Raw genomic sequence first — 19,698 nt, forward strand, 5'->3', positions numbered from 1 at the left:
ACACAACAGCTATGCCCTAAATTCCTATGACAAGTAATAGATCGATATATCCTTTTCGAAGGTAAGAAAAAAATTGGGGCTCACGATTAAGCACGGATTATTTATACAGGGTGTTAAAAAAATTATATTTTGAGAGATGGTAGTATGGACGAATATGGAAAATAACGTTCAGTAGACGTGGACTCTGAAAGACATACCTTAAGAGCGGTGAGTACTTGTTCGTCTTCGCTAGTCTCAACAAATCTTTCTACTGCAAGCTTTTTTGAGGCAGGTGGTGAAACGAGAAGTAATATGGGTTCTGGGACAACATAAGTCAAGACATTACGCATTTATTTTTTATCGAGGATGTGCTTTTTCATATGATACTGACTTCATTTTTCTTCATTTCCTCACTTAATAAATTTAACAAATCACTGTTTCAGAATTCTGTAACAACTGCATCTGTACAACATCTTGGCGTGGTGAGACTGTGTAAACTATGCTGCGATTTGGCAAAAGAAGCATATTTTAACATGGGAACGAGAGAAATGTATAGGTTTTACTCAAAATTCTCCACTCATGACACATCTCTGAGCCGGTGGCTGTGGCCGAGCGGTCTAGGCGCTTCAGTCTGGAAACGCGCTGCTGCTACGGTCACAGGTTCGAATCCTGCTTCGGGCATGGATGTGTGTGATGTCCTTAGGTTAGTTAACCATAAGTAGTTCTAAGTCTAGAGGACTGATGACTTCATATGTTAAGTCCCACAGTGCTTAGAGCCATTTTTGTAAATGGTTTCTGAGAAGGTGCAAATTGATAGGCAGGTATTCCAGCGGTGGTTCAGATTCGTTAAAGATTGAGAAGAGGGCAGACAGCTGCCAAATGGAGAGCACCGCAGCTACAGTCACACACCGTGTAGGTTTCAGCTCGTCCAGCCCAGGCCTTCCAACATTGCGCAAAGGGTAGAGTCCGTGCTGAATACCGTGGCGAGGAGATGCGTAGATGGCAAGGCATGTGTGGGGAGAGAGGTGGTGGTGGCAGTTGTGGACAGGTGCTATAGGAGAAATGGCGAGCGCTGGAGGGAAAGTGCCGATCTCAACTGAAGCCTACACTGACATTTTTTGCAAATATTAAGTGAGATCCCTCCACCCCTACACTTGCATGGTGCCCATTCAAAAACGTTTATCGACTCTGTTTTCGTTAGTATCTAAAAAGAATTCCGCCGAAAATGCAGGAATTTATTTTCACCTGGCCTGTTAACCATTTGTAACTTTCAGAGAAGTGCTGGTTCAAATGGCTCTAAGCACTATGGATTTAACATCTGAGGTCATAAGTCCCCTAAACATAGAACTTGAAAGTAGGCTGTTCAGGTTTTTATGTTGGTAACGCCACGTAGAGCTCTGTATGAAAATCACTGACTGTGCTGTGTGCAGTCTGTGGCTGGTTGGCATTGTTGGAATATTCGCTTGTGTGGTGTTGGGCAGTTGGATGTGAACAGCGCGTAGCGTTGTGCAGTTGGAGGTGAGCCGCCAGCAGTGGTGGTTGTGGGGAGAGAGATGGCAGAGTTTTGAGAGCGGACGATCTGGACGTTTGTCGGTCAGAAAAAGGAAATTTGTAAGACCGGATGTCTTGAACTGATATATATATATTATGACTTTTGAACACTATTAAGGTAAATACATTGTTTGTTCTCTATCAAAATCTTTCATTTGCTAACTATGCCTATCAGTAGTTAGTGCCTTCAGTAGTTTGAATCTTTTATTTAGCTGGCAGTAGTGGCGCTCGCTGTATTGCAGTAGTTCGAGTAATGAAGATTTTTGTGAGGTAAGTGATTCACGGAAGATATAGGTTATTGTTAGTCAGGGCCATTCTTTTGTAGGGATTATTGAAAGTCAGACTGCGTTGCGCTAAAAAAAATTATTGTGTGTCAGTTTAGTGATGATCAGAATAAGTAGAGAGATGACTGAGTACGTCAGTTTTACTCAGCTGTCTTTGTATCAAATAACGTAGAAGTTTACCAGCATAGTAATTTAATAATTTTCCAAAGGGGATGTTTCATAAACTACTTATACCTAACTAACCTAAGGACATCACACACATCCATGCCCTAGGCAGGATTCGATCCTGTGACCGTAGCAGGCGCGCGGTTCCGGACTGAAGGGCCTAGAACCGCTCGGCCACAGCGGCCGGCTCAAATTTACATGCAGTGTGGCTTACAAGAGCAAATATTAAAGTGCAGTTCTGTACTGGCAGGTTTTAGCCCCACGGCTGCCACCTTGCACGAAGCTGGTGGCCTGTGACACCAGCACAAAGAACCTGGAGTTCTGCAGGCTCCACAACGCGCTGCCCGGCACCATCGTGTACGAGGAGCTGAATGTGTTCAAGCCGGACCTGCAGAACTCCGCTGTGTGGCAGTACGCGCCCTTTGGCAAGGTGTTCTGTTTGATGCTGTTGCACTGGGTTCCCGACAACAGGTACGTACTAGCCTTGCCGCCTTATGGACTACACCACCTGCTCAGTCTTGTTTAACTTCTCCAACTGTAATCCAGGAGGGATTACACTTGTTCATTCTAGCTGTGGATTGCTACTGTAATACCGCTACGTGTAAGAAATATTGTAACCAATCAACGATACATATTTTAAGTTTATAGATATTTATTAGGTTGGTGCATAAGTGTGTAGTCTTTTTGTTTTGTATGTTGGTATTCCTGTTGCTGTGGATTAATTTATCGATTGTCATTTTTTTATTTGTAATTCACTGTTGTTATTTGAGTTTACATGTTGTTGTTTTGTCACGCAGAAGTAGTGTGTGCAGCTGTAGACTCTAGAAAATGGAAGGCCAAGTGCAGAAATCGGAAAATTTCCGACGTATTCTTCTGTTTGTGTTCAACAGAGGTGTGGTAGCAGGGGAGGCAGCCAGAAACATTTGCACTTTCTGTGGGGAAAATACCATTTGACAGTGCACGGCAAGAAAATGGTTTTCTAATTTTAAAGAGGATCGATTTGACATTAATGACTCTCCATGTTCAGGAAGGCTTTCGGTGTTTGGAGAAGATCGTTTAAACGCGTTAATCCCCAATGATCTATGTCAGTGCACTCAAAAGCCAGCAAATGTGATGAACTGTGATTGTCCCCTCATTCCACCATTCGCATGCAATAGGGGAATGTTCAAAAATCGTGTATATGATTGCGGCACGCTCCAGGCAAAGATCACAAAAATTCCGGCTTACCGTATGTGCTTGCTCGTCATCAATTGGTTCGTCAACAACACCGACAATTCCTATATTTACGCATACATAAGGAAAACAACGGAATGGTTCAGCCCAAACAAAGCAGAAACTCTCCGCACGAAGACCTGCGCGCATCCACAAAAGATAAAGTTATGCATCTGCTGGAACAGCGACCGTACGGTGTACTACGAATTGCTTCCCTGAGGTGTAACCGTCACTGCTGGCAATTATTGTCAATTACTGAGACGTCTTGCAGACACAATCGTAGAGGAACGACCAGGAAGATTGGGTGAAGTGATGCCACTCCACGTTAACGCCCGTTCGCATTCTGCCAGACTGACACAAAACACTATACAAGAGTTGTGTTGGGAAGTCATTCCGGACCCATCTTATTCACCTTATCGTGCACCCTCAGATTTTCAAATTTCAGCTGTCTATTGAACACCCTTCAAGGAACTTACTTTCCGCATGAAAAGGGGCTCTGAACGTGGCTCGATGAGTTCTTTGCCTCAAAACCACGTGATCTGTATAGTCGCGGAATCGAAAAGTTACCCCGGCGTTGGCAGAGTTTTGTAAGTAGGGAAGGAGAATACATTATTGATAACCAAAGTCTCTGTTATTGGTAACTGTTGTGTTTATTAAACTTGTGGAGAAACCCTACGAACCCAATATGTCTTTTGATATCGATAAAAGTAGACTACACAAGGATAGTTATAAGGTCACCAATAAGGTGTATCATTTATTAGAGCAAAGCCATTGGATACCACGTAACTAGGTGGGATAGTCAAAAGGTGTGGACTACTGTTTAAAGCGAGAACAACATTGTTGGGAGAACAACATTGCAAGTAATATCATATCCCTACATAACCTGCCTGAACCTCCATGCACTTGGTCCTTCTCTTAAGGCAATTCCTAAATTCATCCTAGAAGAACCTTTGTGGTACTGTGCACGTACAAAACTTTTGCACCGCTTCCGAAACATCGTTATCTCAGAAAAAAATTGATTCATGCAGATGCTCCTTCATCAGACTAAAGAAGTAAAATACACTTGGAGCAAGATAAGGACCGTACAGTTGGTGCTCCATCAGCTAGAAATAGAAATTTTATAAAGTAATTGGTTGTTATTACCAGCTGTATCACGGTGAGCATTATTCTGAAGCAAAATCGTAGATTATCTTTTGAAAATTTCCTTCTCCTTTTCATTTTGGTGTTGGGTTTCAGATTTCGCAATACCTCTCAGTGGCTGTCATTGGTCACTGCTTGAACTTTATTACAGAAATGAATCAGCAATGGATCTTTAATATCCAGAAGCATTGTCATAATCTTTCTTGCAGAAACATGGATTCTGACCTTTTTTCTGTAGACGGAAATGGACGTTTTCAAACCATGCTCGCCTCTTCCTCTGTGGTTCGTAGTGACCGACCTGCTCTTCGTAACGATTAATAAGCAACTGAATATCTTTCTTCCTCTTCAGAACTCCTTAAACGTGGTTTCGAATTTTCAAACGTCCACGATTGTGTTTGTCAGCTGTTGTAGTACCCAGTGAGCACAAACATCGCGATACCATTCATGGATGACTGCATATGCTGAACCGTGGTTCATGTTCAACTCTTACATAATATCATCAGTTCCGGAACGACGATTATCACGAATCATTCGTTCAGCTGTAGCAATGTTCCGTCCGTTTTCTAAGTGTGTGGCCGACCCTAAAATGATATTTTCTGAGGGACAGAAACTAATTGATTCGATTCTGTTATTTTCAAAAGATCGTTACTACTATCAAAATTTTGTAAGACTGTAATACTGATTATATAAGCTATCAATTGTTACTTTTTCTCAGTTAGTAGCATTAATGCAGTAGAGGTTACAGGTTTCTCACGAAGTCCACCCACAATATACATAAACTGTGCTATATCACTGATGATAAAAGTGAGACGTATACGTAAAAAATACTAAATATCTCAAGAAAGTGTCTTCTTCAGGTTGTAGGTAGTACCTGCAGTAGTCCAGGAATTGTTTCATTACTCGCTTCGAAACAGATAAATGAATTAACTGACACCACAACACAGCAGTAAGTACATAAGGGCTACTATACAGCACAAAGTATTATTATTATTGTTATTACTGTTAGTGGATATAGTCAGACATAAAGCATTAACAGCCTGAAGTCTTCCAATTTGTGCCAGTTCAGAAACATGGAGTGCAGCAATTATGCGATTTACGAACGATAAGTATAGTGCACACATGTTAACTTGGTTGATTTTAAATGGAGTTGTAGTGTGCATATCAAGCATGTGTCGCAACGGAGAAGAGTAATGCAGGGGAAATATGTTTTGTAGCAAATGTTAACCCTCACTATTACCTTTCTTATCTGAGAAGGTGTTGTGGGTAGCACTTTCGATGCACCAGGAATTCCTTCCTCATTCAAGGACACACACACACACACACACACACACACAAACTAAGTATCATCCATGTTTCATCATTTTAAAAATAAAAATGTTCCAAGAAAAGTCTTTAATTCTACAGTTTAGTTAGGTGCTGAAGTTGGGGATAATGTGGTACAGGGGGTGGGGGCAGCAAGGTGGGGGCAACAGACGACAGGGGGTGGGCAGGGGGGGGGGGGTACTAGCTAATGTCTAATTGTACTCAGGGGTATTGTTCTAAGAGGGTTGGGAAGCACTGATCTATGATGACTGACAGTATGGAATCGTGATACTCTGTACTCTCGACTGCCTACAGTCGACCGGTTTTGCATGACACAACGTAGCAGCCCTATTGCCGTTTTCGCCATCATCATAAAACTTGTAGTGTTTGAGCTGTTCGGTTAACAGAAGCTAATTACCTATGTAAATTATGCATTAAAAGTCATGATTGTAAAAGGCGTCGACGAACAATGGCATGAAAACAAATATACTTGTCATTAATTGGATCGGTATAATAGGTCATTTCGTTCAATAGCAACAGTTCGACCGACTCTAACATTCACACTGCCCGAAAAATTTGGGTCATGGCCTTTACTACAAACAGATGTTGGTTCAGAATTACGTTTTTTGCTAATCACTTGTCAACTGATTCGAAGACAACCGTGCTATTATGAACTCCACTTTTACTATGCATGCAACGTGATTTATTTATGCTTTTGATATTTCCCGAATGGCTTACGTTATCGTAATTCTTTTTTCTCCCAACTGATTTTTGGAAATTTCTTCACTAAATGACGTAAAATCTCTTTTCATATCTGTATTAATTACTGAGATATTGATATCAACTTCTGTTTTTCAAACTGAAGTATCTTAATTTCCGCTGCTAGTATCGTAATTCAAAAAGGCGAATTAAATGACGTTTCACTATTCAAAATCTGATTACTAGTTTCGGAGTAATTGAAATAGGTAGAACTTAGGATTTATTTGTTTTGAACAGTGGACTGCTGTCTCGTGTGGAAGTTCGTGTTGCTATGCGGAACTGTTGCATCATGCTGATGGGGCGTTCCAGTTTGACGAAAACTCTCATAGAGTCTGCTTACAAAGGCGGAATAGTGAAAAAAAGTTTCATTAAAACTGACAGTAATCACAAGTTGTTGTTTGCACCAGTGTCAGCATGTGCCAGAGCCAGAGAGTTTGGTTCACTCCCGTGCACGCTGGAAGGCAGGAACCAGCTGTACTGCATTTGTAGAGGAACACACTTCTGTGTTGCTTCTAAAGCCACTTTCCTTCTGTCCTTGTCAGTCGAGAGAAATCCGTTGTTAGCTGAACATCCATTGTTGCTGATGATGGGCAGATAATCTTCATATCAACTGCGGACTGTCTTCTGGTAAGTTTAAAGAAACTATTAAAATGTTGATTAAAATCTGCATGAATTAAGAATGGGCAAGCTTTACTTTGTTATCGAAACTAACCTATCTTCGAATGCCAGTTCTTCAAAATATTTGATAACGAAAAGTTAAATACAATTTATATCTCTCTTTACACAGCCAACCCAGTCAAGTCACGGAAGTGACTGACTGTTGTACGTGCATTACACACTCATTGTTGAGAGCACTCTCGACACTGTTGATGCTATCGATATAAATGTACCACACTCCAACATGCCTCTGTCACAGTCAAATTACATTCAAGATTTCTCGAAGTTTTACAAATCTATCTTTGGTTCAAATGGTTCAAATGGCTCTGAGCACTATGGGACTTAACATCTGTGGTCATCAGTCCCCTAGAACTTAGAACTACTTAAACCTAACTAACCTAAGGACATCACACACATCCATGCCCGAGGCAGGATTCGAACCTGCGACCGTAGCAGTCACGCGGTTCCGGACTGAGCGCCTAGAACCGCGAGACCACCGCGGCGGCATCTATCTTTGCTCAAAGATTCTGTTCTGAATCTTCTTGACAAACGTATAAAATTCCATTCCTACAACATTCATTCACAAAATTGTAGCGTATTTCACTATATTCTGAATTTTTTATAAAGCTACCGTACCTAGCAACACTGGTGGCCCCCGGGTTGTCTTCACATACTTTAACAGGATCATCAGACTTTCCATCAAAAACTTTAAAAATATCCCGAATTAACTTAATCACAGTGACAACTTCTGGCAGTGCTATGTATTTAGCGAAAGTAGAAGATTATGTAACACTCCTTGTTTCTTATGTTTCCAAAATATCATATTTACAAATAATGTAATTACATAGCCTGATGTAGACTTAAGATCTAAACAATCACCTGCTCAATCCACATCTAAAAAAAAAATTTAAGAGATCAGCATTTTCAGTCGATCTATATGTTAACTTCAATCCTTTTGTCTGATGCAAGTATAGCAGCACTCACAAAAAATACTTAAAGTGAGTATCATCTTAATAATTTAAAAACGTACTCAATTAGTTTACAATGTAACTTACACCTGGTCGTGTTTCTGGCCTAATATGCAGCAGAGCACCTATCAAGTTCGTGTACTTAATATAATGACTTGAATCTTGTGCTGGTTCTAATTTCAGAATTAACTTCCATTGGTGCACTGTACAACTCTGTATGTGTAATCCAATATTTAATAGCTAGAGATTCAGTATAGCTGTCCTGAGTAAAAGCCATTACACTCTCTTCATAAATAAAATCAGTAGTTATCCCAAGATAATTTGTACTTTCTAAATCGCTTCGGTAACAGATTCTTGGTTATTTGTATTTTCCTTTTACCTTTACTGCAATTAAGCAAATTATAAGTAGCGCACGAAGATTACCTAATCTGTACTTATCATATTTAGTTCTTTTAAAATGTATACTCTTTAAAGACTAATCCAAACAATCATACAATGATCTAGAAATTTTCTCAGATCATATAATGCTTTAAAAAACTTACAGACAGTGCCTGTTACATACTCATATCCTGGTGGTTGCTTTACATAAATTTTTGAGAAAACTTCAACAGTTACAAATGCCGTCTTTACATCTATTTGTTCTGCAATGAAGCCCTTTTGGCAACAATACGACAACAAAAGTCTCAAAGTTTGTATCATAGCAAGTGATAAATAAACATCATCCACAGTTTCTTTTGTTGAAAGACCCTTACAACTAATCTTGTTTCGTAAGTGCTATCAGATTTCTTGTAAAATCCCACTTTACAGGAACATTTACATTCACTTGTTTAATGAGTAGTTTTTTATGTTTATTTTTACTTAAGCATTCAGTTTCCTTATCCATTTCTTGCTCCCAAACTTTTCCCTCACTACTACTCATAATCCCCCCCCCCCCAAAAAAACCATATTTTCTGGACTATCAGCACTACAGAAGTTTACAGAAATGAAACTACTCATGACACAGTCATTAAATCAATCAAGCACTCTACATTCCCTAGTTGACACCTCCTCGACTCAAATTCTTGTTCTCGTTTATGACTGACAGAACGCCCTTTAATACCTTTTTCTTCCATTTGCTCGTTTATAGATTCATTGTCTATGTTTTTGATATCGTTATCATAGTCACTAAAATGATGTCTCACTGAATTAGAGTCCTTCAGATCAATACACTTGATGTCCTCTTCCATGTTACCAACATGTATGGCAATGATAACTTCATTGTAAATCAATACTCTGCATTCAATTTCACTGTACCCTATGAAAATTCCCAAGCCTGCTTTACGAGCCCTCGTTGACTTTCTCAACTGTTCTAGTTACATACGAAAACTGCTTCCCGAACGATATCTCATAAAGAGTTTTCCTTTGAATAGTATTAGTTAAAGTTCTGCTCTTAGGGTACACAGCTGCAAAAACTAGTTCAGGCCAGGATCTCCTATCAACTTTTGTTTCATCTAGCAGGCATCTTGACATATCTGTAACTAACATGCTCTATCGTTCAGATGTGCCAATTAATTCGTCTACACAGAAAGGACATTCATTTAAAATGATTCCTTTCTGTCTTATAAATTGATAAACAGCTGAATTTAAATAATCTTTCCCATTGTCTCATCTCAAGGTCTTAATAGTTTTACCAGTTAAAGTGTCAGTTTTATTAATGTATTACACAAAACAATCATAAACCGATATTAAAAGCGCATTATTTTCCGTCGTGTATTTTCGCCATGAAACAGTTTACCATATTTCTTTTATGTTTCCTTTTTATAACTGAGTAGAGGCCAATGTGTTCGCCACTGCGGCAGCTTCGTCTAATAAATGGATATTGTCGCAGGCATGCTGTCCAGAATATTTACAAACTATTGGTACCTGGTGGAGAAGTTGTCTTCAGCGTAATAGCTAACATGGTGTTTAGCGCTGCGTTTGAAGACATGGCGAAAGACTCGCGCTGGTCAGAGTACATGCAGGTAATGTACAGGTCTAAACAATTCACTACTAAATTTTAGAAATTATTTAGAAACGATCACTAGTAATTCCATAGAAAATTCTACCTTTCTCTCAACCACAAATAATGTGACCAGCTAGGAAGACTATTCTTATAGAAATATGTAAGCTTTTGCTAAGATTTTCTTAGTTGTTCAACGGTCTTGAATACTCGACGTTTCGATCCCTCTGCTGTGCTATTATACAAGAGTCTTCTGGTATCAGTGGCTGGTTCAGCAATCTGTATTAGACTAATTACAGCACACACAGAGGCATTTGAGGAGTCATTTTTCCATGCTTCAGAAGCTGTTGAATGGGAAGATACAGTGCCTCGAAGCAGATTGATAACAATAAATGTTAATAATAACAACAGTCGTCCTCGAAATGCAAAGGTCTCGATCCAAAACCCTTAAATTTAAAAAAAAGACCACTCACCAACACAACCTCGAAAATAAAATTGATGAGTGAACGTCAAAGCTATTTCTGACCAACACCAGCGTTCTCTCCGGCGATGCTTTGTTTTCTATCCCACTTTCGACAAAGTCACCTGAAACTAGGATTTTGGAAACCGATACGACTTGGAAGACCTAAAACCGACATTTCAATTTCTTGCATAAGTTTCGAAGACGATCTGCCAAAACTAGCAGACGACGGGACGACAGCAATGAGACACACAGATTAATAGAACCTGCTAAAAGAGTTGGTCTCCAAATATCCTTCCAAAAATAACATAGCACCTCTGCTCAAACCATCTTACTCAACAACTAATCATGAAATATAGACAAATCGAGAGAAATTCACGCTTCAAGCATTTAGACAACAAAATGTGTACGTCCATACGCACGAAAATCGGGCTTTATAACATAGTAATCAACCCCGAATACTTGTAGGGTAGCTAAAAGCTTACATTACACTGAAAATATGATCTGAAATATATTCTAAATAAGAACTGAAAATTCTGAGAAAGATACTCTGCACCCAAAACAACAGAAATGGGATACAGATTACAATCCGGAAAAACAACCAAAAAAGTATCGAATCTCGTAGCTGACAACAGGGAAAGAAGATTGAAATTTTTTGGGAATATCCATAAACGCCCAGGTGCAAGACTCACTCACAGGCTTGAGACGCAATTAGAACAACTCAAAGCCGTATCGTGGGCAAAGGAGATCAAAAGAGTTCCATAAAAGACTCATTTAAATCCATCGGAAAAATCATTAGCAAATACGAAGTAGGCTGACAGACTGAAGAAAAACTATTATCTATGGCTCTACGTTGTGTACAGCACTGGTTGCATCCGCCACTTTCAGATCAACTAACAATTCAAATGAACCCAGTTTTCTGTAACTGTACAAATAAAAAGGCACTAAAAACTACTTTAGCTGAGACAAACCTTTTGTATAAAACTGAAAATTTAATTTAGCAAATTCAATAAACGCTTTTCGCTGGTGTCTATTGTGTTCCTAAACTGTTACTTAAAGCAAATCCTGCGACAGGTATCCTTAAAAAATGTAAGGAGAAAGAATGTGCAACCTGTGACTAGTGACATTATAATAAATGAAGCAAAAATTTCTTAATATGCCGAGGGGCTTTATGAAATGGGCTGGCTGGACTCTAAGACGCCGTAGGAAAGTATACCAAAAGCTTCCTTTGGATTTTGAGAAAAAGCATCACAAATTTCAGCTGTATGTCACCACACTTCGGAAACAGAAGAACTTTTCGATGGGCCAAATAGCCAACGCTGTTGAGATGCAAATTGGGTTTGATACGCCAGGTAATTATACGATTGACGACTGGGGGCAAAAGAAGTTATCATCAGGGTGTGAGAAACAGCAAATAACTGAGATGCTGGCAATAACAGCAGATGGGCGCAAACTTCTCGCTTTCTTAACGTTCAACGGGAAAAGAAGCCTAAAAACGCCTAAAAATGAAATATTTTTTGCCTGATGACATAATTGTTCTAAATAAAGAGGAGGAATGAATGACTGAAACTTTAATGCTTCTGTGGCTCCGAAACGTATGAGAACTTCGTCCTGGTGGGCTTTCCAAACTACCATCAATTCTATGCCTTGACTCATTCAAAGCTCAGCCAGTGACCTTATTCCTGGAGGATTCCGACTTCTGTGTTACAGCACCTGAACGTTAGTATAAATAATCATTTCAAAGGTTACTTACAGGAATATAAGGAATGTTGTTTGCATGTCCTGTAGTAATCAAGTTAGAGGTTCTTTTTTAATTATGATTGTGTCACTTAACAGTGGGTCACATAAAATTGTTGTTATTTTGATAGTTCACTTTTACATCTATTGTCGTGTAAAATAAATTTAGTTTACCAGTGATGTACCAAAAAACTCTTTTTTATGATATGTTTTTAAAATTGCAGTACATGTTACATTTCATGGCGCATTAGATTCGCTTGAATACGATAGAGTCTGCGCAAGATACGGTGACCTATCCGCAGTGACCAGTTTTCGTCCAAAACGCTGGGCGAGTTCATTCGTTTGTTCAGAAGGGGAGGCCGTTAAATGTTTGCCCACTTTCTTCCGGTTTGCGATTACAGAAAAGAGGCGTGCGCCCTGCGGTCTTTCTCAAACGATTTTACGGAAACTATTTGGTAAAATAATTTCATTTTGCGTTATTTATACCGTTATATGCGAGCTTCATGAGGATGAGCCTATCATTTCGTTAATGGTCACAGTTACTGTGATATTTGTATGGAAGTAAGACACTGAGTGAAATTCGAAAAAGTTTGCAATGAAAAACAGGGATCGCTATGATTTTGCGTTTGGCGCATGTTACATAATGTGTTACTGCATATGAAATTTGGCTAGCATATTGAATCTTTCTTTAGATTTGGGTGGATGTCTATCTGTTACCAATCTCGAGAAAATTGATCTCACGTAGCACACTCATTTGAGATCGCAGCGCACCAGCGGTAAAACCAGAATGAAACATCCACAACATTCTTAATATTTAAAAACGGTTTGAGATATTGAAATGAGATTTTGGCAAATGACAGCATGAAAAGTGGAGAGTACTTTACCATATGGTTTTTATGCAAAACTTCATTAGCTACCGTATTATTCCACTAAACTACAGACTTTTTCGATGAAATAATGTAATTTTTAAGGCCCACCAATAGCTGTTAAACGAGAAATACTGTGGGTTTTGAAACTACACAAGCGAAGACATTACACATTTATTTTTCTACTGAGGATGTGCTTTTTAATAAACTGTTGACCTTGTTCCCCTTATTTCCTTACTTCTTAATAAACCACTGTTGCAGAATTCTCCTGCAATTGTGTCTGCACAAGATGTTATTGCGGTGACACTGTGTTAACTTTGCTGGGTTTTAGGAAAAGAAGCAAATTTTAAAGTGGCAACAAGAGAAATCTGTAGGTTTTAGTCAAAATTCGCCACTCATGTCGCCATTCAGAAAGTTACAGGTCGTTAACAAGCCAGGTGAAAATAAATAGCTACTTTTGTTGCGTTTTCAGTGGAGTTCTTGATAGCTACTAACCAAAGCAGAGGGATAAATCTGTTTGAATGATCACCATGCGAGTGTGGGCGTGGAGGCGCTCTACTTAATATTTACAAAAAATGTGAAGGTAGACTTCAGTTTAGAATGGCACTTCCCCTCGAGCGCTTGGCATTTCTCCTACAGCGCCTGCCAGTAACCCACACCACTACCACTCTCCCCACACTTGGCCTGCCGACTGCGCACCTACAAGCCACCTTATTCTGTGCTGACTCTACACTCTAGAAATTGAGAAAGTGTGCAGAGCTACCGTGCTATGGACCAACAGTAGGCACACATACACTGAAATCTGCAGCTGATTCCACTACAATTATTTTAATAACTTTTCTTGTTTCTAGACAACACTTTTATTATTTCCAAAAGCATCCCACGTGTTTCGACACAACATCATTTTCTAAGGCAGTGTTGAAAATGACAGAATGTTGAAACACGTAAGATGTTTTTGGAAACAATAAAAGTGTGGTTACGACATATGAAAATTTAGTAAAGTTCATCCGAATGGCCGCTTCGTCTCACAGAATTGTTACGCAAATTATAGCTGATGTACCTGTGCAAGAGTGACGCAGCTCATGCTACTGGCGTGGGCAAAACCCGAGTACCACCTGCAGCACCAGCCTGGCCTTAAGGTCTGATTCACACGAGCTGTTTTCTGATTGAAATCAACTGTTAATCATTGGTGGGTGCCACATGCTTGGTGTGTAAATCAAGCGCTTACCATGTAGTGAGTGGTTCAGTGACGTTGATGACCATACAGAGCACGGAGGTCTAAAATGCTGAGCGTGATGCATTCCGTGCAAGTGAAGAAACAAGGTACTGTACTGTCATGAAGTCTGCTAATATTCGAAGTAGGATTTTTATATCTAGCTGGGACCTCGTCGGGACGCTCTGAGATGTCAGTGTAGAAATGAAGTAAAAAATTTATTTAATGTAATTACTTTTTACATATAAAACAACTCCATGGAACTTGTTGCGACAGAAGTAGTTGGTACACCATATTTTTCGGAATGTTTCACCTTTTTCAGCAAGTCTTTTTTTCTCTTTTAAAATTTACAAAACTCCAAGCACGTCAGCTCGTAGTTGAACTGGGGTTGTAAGATTCATTCCACAGTCCCTGGCAGCAGTTCATTTAATTCATTAGTCCACCAAGGAGACATCACCGAAAGTACTCTTTCCACAGTGGCGTTATGTGCGGTATTAGAAAATAGATACTTCCATAATTTTAGCAGCTGACATTTGCGTTCAGAATTTTCGGTTTCCTAAAGAAAGTAAATCCACCTTCCTTACACAGAGTGTTTAGACTTTCATTCTTCTGAGTCACGCTTAGTTCCTAAAAAGATCTTCAGATACATGTATTCCTGAAAACAATTTTCATCTGAAACCTTTACACCATTTTTCAATCGTCACCCAATCTGGTGTTTCAGCTAGCGTCATCCAGTCAAATACTTGACACTTGTTAAGAGAAGTAGTCCATTTATCTAAGTAATCAAATGCTATGGTACAGTAAGCCATTTTCTTTACCTCAAATTTCGAAATCAAAATAATTATTTCTTGGTTAGGTTTCTCATTCTTTAATTTGTTCAGATTCATATTGGTTTGCATGACATTAAAATTGGCAGTCTTCTTTTCATTCAGACGTCTTTGAGTGTCGATTAATATATTATTCTTCTCCACGCTGAACCAAGTCTGACTGCAGAAATTTGAAGTAAATTTCACTGATCAGACTACTGAAAAAGTCTGAAATTATTCTTGGTGATCTGTCTTCGGGGTCAAAAATTGTTTCAGTGGAATCCAAAGTTTAACAATTCTCTCAACTGCGGGCATTAACGACAGCCGTCTGGTATTTGAGTGAGGCAGAAGAGTCTGGTGACTGACATCAACGTGTAAGCAGAACTCTTCCACGTTCTCTGTCGTTCCATGTGTATTGAGAAACAATTAAATATTTTGATGACCATTATTTAAATGTCGAAAGTTAACACTCCAGCAACGTTTGATGTACTGTCGTGAATAATATGGGCAGGGCATCCAATTCCTTCAAACTCCTTTGGTAATTTTTCTTTCATTTGATGAAACATATTCCGCCGGCCGCTTTGATGAAGTCCTCCGAAGTTGGTATTGGTACTGTCTGCAGAAAAAGCGACTAATACATCTAACGGAATTTGCAATTGTCTTAAAGTATCTATACAAAACTTTTCAGTTGTCTCCAGTGTTTCATTATTCAGCGAATCAAACTTCAAAGCTTCTGTTGGATTCCGTCACTTCCAGTTAAGTACTGAACAACTAAAGAAAACACCTTTCAGGCTTGTGGTCCGATGCGTTGGTGCCTATGCCTTAAAATGAAACTTCTTCCAATTGTTTTATGCATTCGGACCCGGAGTGTGGTGCGAGAATATTTTTAACAATCATCTTTGCTTCGGTCCTGGCTGTAGACTGCTTTGTGGCGACATTTTTTTCGAGTCAGTATACATGGCGGCATTCACTTTTACGGTACAGCCAAAGAACTGAAGGACTGATGATGCTCGACAACTTTATAAACTGTTGTTAGTTCTGCAGCAGCAAAGAGCCATTCTTCCTGGGTATCTTCTTTAATCATGAATGAAGACGACATAGGCGTTGATATCGAAGCTATTGAGAATCTATTTGTGTGACTCTTTGTAGAAATGTGATGCCTCACATTTGACTTACCTCCGTGAGCTACTGAGATGAAACAGCTACAAATCTCATACAACGCTTCTTGATAAGTTTTCCTTTCTTGACAAAAGACAACTCTTTTATGTATTCGTCCGAAAATGACACTTTCTCTTTCCATACTTAGCCATTTTCGTAAGGTATGATAAGTTTAATAGACGGTAAGCAGTCGACAATAACACTATAATCCTTGTTGGAACTTGCCTACTAGTCTCGTATAGGGTGCCTAAGGGATTCTGCATTCTCGGAATGCTGTATAACAGTTCAAGCAAATAACATTTGCAGTTTTATTTCAATAAAGCAGATTGACAATACGTAACTTGGGATTTACAATAAGTGTCGCAATACTTAACTTGGGATTTAGAACAAGTGTCGCAAGCGATGGGCGACAGGCAATATGAAACAGTTCTGTGATGTATGCAATGTTGAGGCAAGTCTGTCACACAGTTTGTGGATCACTACTAACTTTTCTCGTAGCAGTCTCTCCTGGGCCGTGCTAATACTCTGCGAATCCTGTCCACTAATGTCCGTATACTGAGCTGATCTCAGTGGCCGAGGCTGGCAGGAGCGGTGTTTATATTCACTTCGGCTTGAGGGCGCTCCTGTCGTGGTGCGGTCCTATTCCGCGCATCATTGGCCAATGTCGTTTCACCACCATCTCTGGTCTTGCATTCTTTGTCTTCGTTCCGGCGCTTGTGGCTACGCCAGAACATTAGAACATTCCTTCCCCCAAAGCGGTGGACTGCCGTCGTGTGAACACAGTGGCAGGTGGGAGGGGGGGGGGGGGGCAGAAGTGTGGGCGCGCATCGTGGGGCCCGGGAGCTGTGGCTGCAGGGGACGTCAAGCTTCCGGCCATACCCCCCCATCCGGCCTGCGCTCTGGCGGAAACCTCTCCCTGAAAACGACCAGAAGGGTAACCGTCCATCTTCTGCTGCCATGAGCCAGATGAAGAAGGCAGCGACTGCTGCAGTGTGGGCAAGTCCAGCTCCATGGGTAGGACGAGAGGAGGTGGAAGAGGCGAAGGCTCCATGTGGTCGTCCCGCGCTGTGATGATGACACCCTCTGGCGGCTGCTGTGGCCGAGTTGTCCTCTGGACCTGTAAATCTGGGGGAAGAGAGACTGAAAGATCTACATCTACATCTGCATCTACATCTACATCTACATCTACATACATATTCCGCAATCCGCCATACGGTGCGTGGCGGAGGGCACCTCGTACCACAACTAGCATCCTCTCTCCCTGCTCCACTCCCAAGCAGAACGAGGGAAAAATGACTGCCTAAATGCCTCTGTACGAGCCCTAATCTCTCTTATCTTTATGGTCTTTCCGCGAAATGTAAGTTGGCGGCAGTAAAATTGTACTTCAGTCAGCCTCAAATGCTGGTTCTCTAAATTTCCTCAGTAGCGATTCACAAAAAGAACGCCTCCTTTCCTTTAGAGACTCCCACCCGACTTCCTGAACCATTTCTGTAACACTCGCGTGATGATCAAACCTACCAGTAACAAATCTAGCAGCCCGCCTCTGAACTGCTTCTATGTCCTCCCCCAATCCGAGCTGATAGGGATCCCAAACGCTTGAGCAGTACTCAAGAATAGGTCGTATTAGTGTTTTATAAGCGGTCTCCTTTACAGATGAACCACATCTTCCCAAAATTCTACCAATGAACCGAAGACGACTATCCGCCTTCCCCACAACTGCCATTTATTTATTTATTTATTTATTGTTCCGTGGGACCAAATTAAGGAGAAATCTCCATGGTCATGGAACGAGTCAATACATGAAATTATAACACGATATTAGAAACAGATAAAATGAAATATAGAAAAAAAAACATATTCAGGTGACAAGTCATAAGTTTAAATGAAGACAATCAACAATGTAACACTGGAATTTGCTTAATTTTTTAGGTCTTCCAGGAGCTCCTCGACAGAATAGAAGGAGTGAGCCATGAGGAAACTCTTCAGTTTAGACTTAAAAGAGTTTGGGCTACTGCTAAGATTTTTGAGTTCTTGTGGTAGCTTATTGAAAATGGATGCAGCAGAATACTGCACTCCTTTCTGCACAAGAGTCAAGGAACTGCATTCTACATGCAGATTTGATTTCTGCCTAGTATTAACTGAGTGAAAGCTGCTAACTCTTGGGAATAGGCTAATATTGCTAACAACAAACGACATTAAAGAAAATATATACTGTGAGGGCAATGTCAGAATTCCCAGATTTTTGAATAGGGGTCGACAAGAGGTTCTCGAACTTACACCACATATAGCTCGAACAGCCCGTTTTTGAGCCAAAAATACCTTTTTTGAATCAGAAGAATTACCCCAAAAAATAATACCATACGACATAAGCGTATGAAAATATGCGAAGTAGACTACTTTTCGTGTTGAAGTGTCACTTATTTCAGATACTGTTCTAATGGTAAATAAAGCAGCATTTAGTTTCTGAACAAGATCCTGAACATGGGCTTTCCACAACAGCTTACTATCTATCCGTACGCCTAGGAACTTGAACTGTTCCGTCTCGCTTATAACATGCCCATTCTGTCTGATTAAAATGTCAGTTCTTGTTGAATTGTGAGTTAGAAACTGTAAAAACTGAGTCTTACTGTGATTTAGCATCAAATTATTTTCCACAAGCCACGAACTTATTTCATGAACTAAATTATTTGTTACTGTTTCAATATTACACACAAGATCCTTCACTATCAAGCTGGTGTCATCAGCAAACAGAAATATTTTTGAATCACCTGTAATACTAGAAGGCATATCATTTATATAAATAAGAAACAGAAATGCTTACATCACACACATCCATGCCCGAGGCAGGATTCGAACCTGCGACCGTAGCGGTGGCGCCGTTACAGACTGTAGCGCCTAGAACCGCTCGGACACCCAGGTCGGCGATGTTGTCGAGTTCATTGGCACAGCAAAAGGGAACTTGCTATATGAGTCAAGCACAATCAACCAATGAGTATTCCTAAAAGGTCCCACAGAGTGTATGTGCACACGTTGTAATGGCGATTGCGACTTAGGCCAAGCAGAGAATATTTGTGGTGGAGCGGACTGATGTTCTGCACATGCGTGACACTGTGACTTCATCTGTTCTATTTGGGCGTTCATACCCTGCCAAGTACTGTGTCGACGCGGTAACTGCTTCGTACGAACAATCCCCCATTGTTCTTTTGTGAAGTAAATGCAACACTTCTTTTTGCAAAGTTTTAGGGATTAACACACGTGACTGTCCACTGTCATTTTGAATAAGAATTACACCTTTATGTACAGCGAGGCTATGCCGAAGTGCAAAGTATCGGCGCACTACGGAGTTCTTTATGCTATGCAACGAGCGAGGCCAAGATGTGCGAATGTATCCTAGCAAAATGTTCAAATTTGAATCAGCTTCCGTTGCATGTGCAATTTTCCTATAGTGGAGAGAAAAAGATTG

General features: G+C 40.2%; 1 protein-coding gene across 1 annotated transcript in view; it reads left to right on the forward strand.

Moving 5' to 3' along the window:
• LOC126234958 (juvenile hormone acid O-methyltransferase-like) overlaps positions 1 to 19,698 on the forward strand; it is a 44,026-nt gene that overhangs the window by 14,976 nt on the left and 9,352 nt on the right. The window contains exons 2-3 of the mRNA XM_049943696.1: positions 2,230 to 2,450; positions 9,885 to 10,017. Coding sequence (XP_049799653.1) covers positions 2,230 to 2,450; positions 9,885 to 10,017 — 354 coding nt within the window. The remainder of the gene's footprint in view (positions 1 to 2,229; positions 2,451 to 9,884; positions 10,018 to 19,698) is intronic.

The sequence above is a fragment of the Schistocerca nitens genome, chromosome 2, assembly GCF_023898315.1.
Source record: "Schistocerca nitens isolate TAMUIC-IGC-003100 chromosome 2, iqSchNite1.1, whole genome shotgun sequence".
Classification (NCBI taxonomy): Eukaryota; Metazoa; Arthropoda; class Insecta; order Orthoptera; family Acrididae; genus Schistocerca; species Schistocerca nitens.